Source organism: Chionomys nivalis, chromosome 23 (genome assembly GCF_950005125.1).
Source record: "Chionomys nivalis chromosome 23, mChiNiv1.1, whole genome shotgun sequence".
In the NCBI taxonomy this organism is placed as follows: Eukaryota; Metazoa; Chordata; class Mammalia; order Rodentia; family Cricetidae; genus Chionomys; species Chionomys nivalis.
Genome location: NC_080108.1, coordinates 2,178,693 through 2,186,776, shown reverse-complemented (window position 1 = coordinate 2,186,776; position 8,084 = coordinate 2,178,693). Strand labels below are relative to the sequence as shown.

Sequence of the window (8,084 nt, the reverse complement as noted above, 5' to 3'; positions counted from 1 at the left end):
GTGACCAAGCAAAAACCTCTGATGGCTCAGGTGACACGGTCCACGTGGGCAGGAAAGGTACGGTGGAATTTAGGGCAGCTGGTCCCGTTGCCTTCCCAATCAGGAAGCAGTGAAGAATTCCAGTGTTCAGCTGGCTTTCTCCTGGATGCAGTCTGAGCCCTCAGCCCATGGCATGGCACCACCCACATTTTTATCACTAGACCAGTGCCACCCTCAGCCTGGGGCAGAGAAGTTCCTGTATCTGGAGGGCAACAGTTGACGCAAAGAAGCAGAACTGGCCGAAGTGCTGGACATTTATCTCCATCCCTCAAGACTCAAACATGAGCAAAGAGGATGGGGAGGGAGGAGTGCTGTGAAGTCCTGTCTGCTGGACTACTGTAGTCAAGAACTCACAGTAGCCATGGCTACCTTGTACAAGACCTACCCAAGATGAAGCCAGTCAGTAGACATTCCAGTATACATAGGGGAGGGACTTAGGGGGCCCCCCCACAGCTGAGGAGCTGTTGACAGCTGATGGCTAATAGGGAAGGAGCTGTGACTTCAGGGAGGATGCCCCACACCCTGGCACATGCAGGCGAGACTAGCTGGGCTCAATGGGCTGTTTATAAAAAGAAGAGGACGTTGAGAGGAAGTGTTGGGGAGGGTCTGGGAGAGTCTTGGGGGAAATTTGGGTTGCATGTGATTAAGACACTTTATATATGTGGATAGGTGGTTCCTATGACCCGGTCATCACACACATGTATTGAAATGCTACTCTATCCCCCATATGTACTATTTTGATGTGTCAAAAACTGAGGTTGCTTGTTCCAAACATTAGAGGGTTTTCCAGCTGTATTTGGGGGAGTTCTTAGTGGACGCTGGGGCTGGAGCTCAGGGTTTTTTCCTGCTAAGCCCACATTCTAGTCCTGAGCTATACCCTCAGCTCCAACTTCTCCAGACATGTTGCTATTGTTTTCTAATTTAATTTTATATTTCCAGAGAATATATGGAATGATTTTCGTCCCTTTCTATTTATTATGACTATTTTTAATATAGCCTATCTTGATTTTTTTTTTGCCTATATGAAAGTAATGCATTCTATAATTGAACAGGTACTTTGAACACTAATTGAATCAATAATAAAACAACTTTCATTATTTTGGATAATAGTAGTATTCTGAAATGTACCTGGTGTGATATTAATAGAAACCCTGACTTTTCATTAGTGTCAGTATGACCTATCTTTTAGACACATTTGTCTTTATTTGTGTTATTAATATCTAATGAGTGTCTTGCAGGATGCATACAGTTGGAAATAAGCTTCCCTCGAGTTATTACATTCTTCTTTATTTAGGTTCCACAATTCCTCACTTTGTTGTTAACTATTAAATAACTTTAACAAGTATTTTTATATTTACCCCACTTTTAATGCTTTTTTTTCTGCATAAAGGTAGTAGATCTGAATTTTAGGTCCCCACCACTAGTTTTTCCATCAACAAAGTTATAGAATATATTTAGCCTCTAGTACATGATATTTTTCTGGGTATTGGGAACATGATGGCAAGCAAGTCAAAGTTCCTCCAAGATACTCCCATTCTGGTGGGGGAGCGTGTTCATAGGCTAAAACAGGGCTTTACTCTGTAGCCCAGGCTGGCCTCAAACTTGTAATCCTCCTATGTTAGCCTCTTAAGTTCTGGGAGTTCAGGGGTGTGACATCCTAGCTGGTCACAGGAAGCCAATGTCAGTCCCTGCCTTCTGAGCACTACCTTGGATCATACAATCACTTTTCCGTGTCTAGATGAACAGGAGTGTACAGGCACTGGAAGTTTAGAATGAGTCCGCGTAGGCTCAGAGCAGCTCTAACACACAAGTAGTGACTGCGCTCACATATAGCAAACAAAACCTGGAGCATGACAGTGGAGAAATCTCTACCTTTTCTCTCGCCCACAGGCCATAAGGAAGCAGGGAAAGCACCAGGAAAGTCATAGGAAAACTCTGGCCACCTTCCAACCATCATGGATCAAAAACCAAACAGTCTACTTCACAGCAGTCTGCAAAGACCAGACCTCTTCCTCCAACGAGAGCACTGATCCCTTAGGACTCACCAAGAAAACGTAAGGGTCACACCACCAGTAACCCCTAAGGGTATACCGTACTTCAAGGGCCCCCCAAAGAGGACACTGCTCTATCAGGGCTCCCCAAAAGAACCATAGACCACAAAGTCCCCTAAAAGGGATGTGAAATCACTAATGCTCCCCACAAAAGGACTGAGGAGAATATCAAACAACCAGTGATATAGAGGGCTTTAAAACCCCCAGGCTCCCATCTAGGGGATCTGAACTGCACGGTGGCCTCTATCTAGCTAACGCCTCTCTCAGGAGTCTGTTTATGTGGTGTTTCCTCTTCTGTCGCGTCTTCTTTCTCCACCGTGCCCCTCCTTCCCTTCCTGTCTGTGTCCGAGTGTGGGGATGGTAGGGTGCGGCCAAGAAGGCGCACACAGGGGCACTGAGGTTCTCAGGAGCCAGGCCAGGGCAGATCGTCATGCGTGGTCACGGACCCAGGTGGCTGCTCTCTGGGTTCGCAGGACTGTCTTGTCTTTTCTGTTATGTTACCTGCTGAGGAGTGCCTGACTGCTCACGTCAGCTTGTAATAAAGGCACCTCTCATGAAGCCAGTGTGTTGTGTGCCCCCCTCTGTGGTCAGGCTAATGAAGACTGTGGATCAGTGCAGAAGTGACATTTTCCTCAGTCAGGGATGGAGAGGTGGCGTGGACATGAGCCAGGGGCAAAGCCCTCATCCCACCCTCATTTTCTGATGTGTGCACAGTGGGTGCTTCCTAACGCCTGAGGTTCACAATTGATGGCCCCATGCTCACTCAATAAACACCCTTGGCCTTATCAGGAAAAGAGCTCAGAACAATCATCTGAAGTCCCTTCTGCCTGGGAGCCTGGGGGTAGCAATAGTGAGCTGAGTTCCGTGATGTGACCTTCACCAGGGTTAGCAATAGTGAGATGCGACCTTCACCAGGGGTAGCAATAGTGAGCTGAGTTCCCTGATGTGACCTTCACCCTTTCATTCTCACCCTGGTGGACGGTGAAACAGTGTAGATGTTGGAGGAGCAATCGTCCTGGTGGTGTTTGGGCACACACACGTGTCTGGCCTGGCATGCTTAATGTGATGTCTCAGGGAGACAAAGGGGTTCTCACGGTTACATCTGTAGCTGCTGACTCCAGCCGCTGCCCCGTCTGAAGCCTCTTCCCAGCCCAGATGCACACAGTCCCCTCCAGACTTCACTGTCTCACTGGCGTAAGCATTTCACCGGAGGAAGTAGTAGTATTCTTGGGTGTGTCTCGATAAAACAAGGAGAGAGCCATTCTACCTCCATTGACCCTGGTTAAGAGCCAGGAAGAGATCCCTTCCCCAGACTCTACCCTCTGCACACACGCATGGACACACATGCACACTGCCCTCTACACACAAACACACATGTACACGCGCGGATGTGCGCGCACACATACATACACACACACACAGCAGCTTGGCCATGCAGGTGGAAGAAGAAGCTCTTGCGGCCACTCCCCTACAGGTCTGTATCCTGACCCCACATTTACTTCCACAGCAAAAACCATCACAAGACCAGAGGCTAAGACACGCTTTATGCCCTTAGGTGGTCAGGGAGATTTTCACAGGGACCCAGCATGCAGCTGTCACACAGAGAAGTGACCCCGGTAGAACCAGGAGCCTTTGTCCAGACCTAGGAGGGGCTTCCTGGAACAGGTAACACTGAAGGAGTCTTCCAGGCAGGCCCCAGTGGTAGCGCTCACGGCAGGGGCCATTGCTCAGGCCCCGGGGTTTCAAAGCGTCAGTTCAGTGCACACACGGTTAGGTTGTTCCCAGCTCCCATCAGTACACAGAAAGTCACAGACCGCTTGATGGAGCGGGTCTGGATCAGGAGAGGTGTGCAGGGAACAGAGGGTCGTACACCAGGAGGCACAGCAGAGCAGGGTGAAGCGAGCCCAGGCACCAGAGGAGGGTGGGTGCAGGGAGGTTCTGACCTCCTGGCAGATGGGCCAGAGCCCAGTAGATGCGGTCAGATGGCCAGGGCCGGGCCGGCGCCTCCTCTGCTGTTCACCTGCCGCTCCTGGAGCTCCTCTGTTTGCTCATGGCTGTGAGCATCTGGCTGATGTAGGAAGTCAGAAGATCATCCATTTTGTAGCCCTGGAACCAGGGGTGAGAAAGTAAGCGAGGCCCCCACACACACGACTCTCGGGACAGAAACAAAGCAAGTCCTGTCCCCATCTACACGCTCGAGGGCCTGGGCTCATCCTGCCATCTTGAGCCCCAGACCTGTGGTCCCAGCAGTTCTGGAGGCCTCCCTCCAGGGTGACTGCGGACCCTACCAGTCAAGCTGCATCTTGGAAGCCTGGTCTCATCGCTGATGGCTCTTCTGTTTAGACCTGGGCTGAAGGCCTACAGCCACCAGCTCAATCTCCCGATACTAAGACAGCAGTTGAAGGAGGGATTTGTACCTCTACCCTGGACTGTGAACACTTTACCCCAGATGAAGCTCCAGACCCAACCCTGAGCGGCACCAGGAAGTGCTCTCACCAGCGACGTCTCACAGAGCAGTTTGCTCCCCCGGACCAGGTTCCCAATGGTGATGTGGAAGTAGGTGTTGCCGCTGCTCCAGTTGGAGATCTTGGTGAAGGGGTGAGTAGTCAGAATGTCCTGGGAGAGAGGGAGGCACACGGCTGCACAGTGTGACCCCGCACATCCCTCCTCACAGAAGCCTGAGCCCTCATAGGAGGAAAGGAACAAGAGGGAGGAGCCAGCTCTGTGTGGGGCTGACATGGAGCTTCCCCTCCACGCCTTGCCTTAGACACCCAAGGAATCCCTGGAGGCTGTGGGGTGCTTAGAGCCAAATATAGAAACTTAAGGGGCCTGAGAGCATTGGCAGCTGTTGGTTTGAGAGATAGCCTGGGTGAATTTAGGGAGAAACTGGGGCCTGGGAAAGACACAGTGTACTTGGGATGTGTAGAAGCACAGAAACGTCTGCGAAAGAAAGATGAAGACAGAGCCCCTGCAGCAAGTGGAAGGTGATGGTCGTTAGTGATTTCACCAATATTCAGGAGCACAGCGTCTGGGGATGTAGTGGACTGGCCTTCCTGGCGCACAAGTGTAGGGTGCTACCAGCTACCAACCTGACCAGACGGGCAGAGCGTTTTGGAAAGAGGCGGCAGTCTGTGGCATGCAGTGACACTGGGAAGCTGAGCATTAAACAGACTTTGCAGGATTGGGCAGCAAGGGTCTGACGGTAAAGCTGAAGGTTACCGTTCTGGTGGCGCAAATGAGTAAGCCAATGGAGCAGGCACAGGCAGCCTTTCAAGATGGACACACGGGGCCTTGCTGTGGGGATGGTGGCTGTCTGGGACTTCGGTTGGTCCTCTCCCAACCTGCTCACCTTGGTTCTGGGATCGATGAGGCTGACCCCGTACTTGTTGATGGCAATTAAGAGAATCTCAGGGAAGTTTGGTTCTGTAGTTTGCTGGCAGAGAAAAGAGAGACACCATCAGAGCAAGACCAGGGTTCGGAGACAGGCGTGAAGCCAGCCTAGCCAGGACAAAATCAACCTGGTCTGCTGCCTACGTGGAGCCAGAGATACAGAAGCCCTGCCGGCCCTGCTGTGGCCTCCTGGTTTCCCCCTCTGCCTGCAGCCTCGTGGGTCCCCAGCAGAGGTTCTATTCTTTCCCTCTTGCTTCCCTAGGGGGTTTGCTATGTCTTCTCTCAATCCAAAGGTTTCCCAGTGGCCAAAGCCGACATAGGGTGCTCTTGTTCCAGTCCCAAACCTCCAGGGCTTTATTATCCCCTGAGGAGACCCTGACCCTCACCTGTTTGCCACCCTGCTTCTCACTACCTCAGTCACACTTGACCTTCACTTCCTGCCCAGACCTGAGCCCTCAGGCTTGTGGGCTCTGTCTATACAGGGCCCTCGGCAGAGGATTTCCTGGAAACCCCAACATCACCTGCTCCAGGAAGCCACCCTAGACTACCTCCTTGCCCCGGGCACAGCCTCCTCCTTGCCCCGGGCACAGCCTCCACCTCATCAGGGCACAGCCTCCTCCTCACCAGGGCACAGCCGCCTCCTCCCTGCCTCAGGCACAGCCTCCTGTCTGCTACCTCACGAGGGCACAGCCTCCTGATCTGCTACCTCACGAGGACCCACTATTACAGTACAAGCCACCCTCCATCACTCTGGCCTACATGTGTGACCATCTTTCTCGGCAGGCCAAGCTTCTGGTCCCTCTTAGTGCATCAAAGTTAAGGCAGCTCCTCCTTTGTCACTAGCCTAAATTCAAGGCCATCACCGCCACCTTCATGCAAATATCTGCCGTCTCACCCCACCCTTTGCCACCCTGCCTGCCCTCTTAAGATCTCTCAAAGACATACCTTCACCTCGAAGAAGGCTGAGCCGAAGGTGGGCCACTTGAAGATGAGCTTCAGGAAAGCCAGCTTGGCCTCCTCTTTGGACTTCCCTGCGTGCTTGTTGAAGTAGGCGACAATGGACTGTGGGGACATCGGTCAGGGCAAGTGACTCACCGCTCCAGCTCTACTCCTGCCTGTCCACACCGACAGACCCAGGCAGGGGACAGACAGTGCTGCCGACTACCACGGTCCCCACTTACCCCAGCCAACTGCCTTCCGACCCACCCCAACCCATGCAGAAAAGTAAATTCAGGTCTCCTAGACAACCAGGATGGAACAAACTAATGTCATAGGGTCACTAGGTCCTTTGGGTGGGGATTAGAGAGTGAAGCAGAGATGGACTAAAGGGTGCCCTTGTCACCCAGGAGAGGCATTCCCCTTAGCTACTGGCCAGTATCTGCTGCCCCAACTCCTGGGACGCCCCCATTCCCACTGTGCCTCCGTGTTTACCCGCTTCCAGTCATCCGGTGAGACCTGCCGGATCAGGTCCTGGGGCACCAGCTCCCTTAGCAACTTAGGGATGCTAGGGAAGTAGGACTTGTCTTCCTCAAACTTGACCCTGTAGATGAGGGCACCCAGCTGCAGCACCTCCTCCCGAGTGCACTTGTGGTAGCCTCGGAGATACTTGGGCAATTCCTGCCAGAAACAGAGCAGATGGTAGCACGGGCAAACTGGAAGAGGGGCTCCCCGTACTCCCCCTACAATTGGGCCCAGCACTTCCTCAGCTCATCCTGCTTCCTCGAGGGAGATGCACGGGACAGGAAAGGTGTGGTACGGTCCTAGCACCTGGAAGAGCCAGGCTGGAGCATTGTCCACTGCCCTTCTACAGCCAGTGAGGGGGACTGGTGGATGAGCCTGAGGCAATTCCACATCCCTCCTCTCCTGAACTAGGTACCCCAGGCTTGAATGAGGGCAGGCCCTGCTCCCAGGCACCACAGCAGCCTCCCAGGAATCCTGGTTTGTTCCTCACTCAAGGCTAAGCAGGCTGCAGCCCAGGGTAGAACACTGAGCAACAGTCACGAAGCCTGGGAGCCCAGTCCCCCCAGCTGTGCGACCTGAAGCACTTGAACTCTCCATGTCTGTTCGCTCCGCCAAAGTAGGAAGATGCCGATTGCAAGGGGTTAAATGGAAGGTCAGAGGGAATCAAAAGCAGACACAGCAGGCTCTGCCTGTGAGCTCCCCCAGGTTTCCTGTCTGACAGTGCCTACAGAACCAGAGGGCTTGGATGGACTCAGCCACACCAGCAAACACCTGCGTCCAGAGGACTCGGAGCAAGGAGCAGCCGGAGCTAGCAAGGACAAGGACCTCAGAAGAAGAATCAGTCAAGCCTCCAGGACCGGGAGGTGACGAGACAAAGGTCTGAGTTCCTACAACTGTCTGGAGACTCAGCAGTCTCCACAGGAGGCTACCAGCCGTGGTGGTCAAAGGTAGCACTCTCTGGCCTCACCGCGAAGCCACCAGATGGGTGGCCCGAGAAACAGAGGGAGCAGAGGTGCAGCTCACCTGGTAATAGTGGAAGATGGAGTCGGCCATGGGGTCCTTGCCCGGCACTGTGGTGGTCCACAGCTTCTTCATGAAGAACACCTGGTAGGTGAGCGAGGGCACGATTCCTGTGGCCCGGGA

General features: G+C 53.0%; 1 protein-coding gene across 1 annotated transcript in view; it reads right to left on the bottom strand.

Annotated features, from left to right (window-relative positions):
• Positions 1-1,933: 1,933 nt before the first annotated feature.
• Myo7a (myosin VIIA) overlaps positions 1,934-8,084 on the bottom strand; it is a 61,630-nt gene continuing 55,479 nt past the window's right edge. The window contains exons 43-48 of the mRNA XM_057756638.1: positions 7,965-8,071; positions 6,912-7,097; positions 6,426-6,542; positions 5,440-5,523; positions 4,587-4,706; positions 1,934-4,196 (exon numbers count right to left, since the gene is read on the bottom strand). Of these exons, the coding sequence (XP_057612621.1) occupies positions 4,107-4,196; positions 4,587-4,706; positions 5,440-5,523; positions 6,426-6,542; positions 6,912-7,097; positions 7,965-8,071 (704 nt within the window). The 3' untranslated portion in view covers positions 1,934-4,106. The remainder of the gene's footprint in view (positions 4,197-4,586; positions 4,707-5,439; positions 5,524-6,425; positions 6,543-6,911; positions 7,098-7,964; positions 8,072-8,084) is intronic.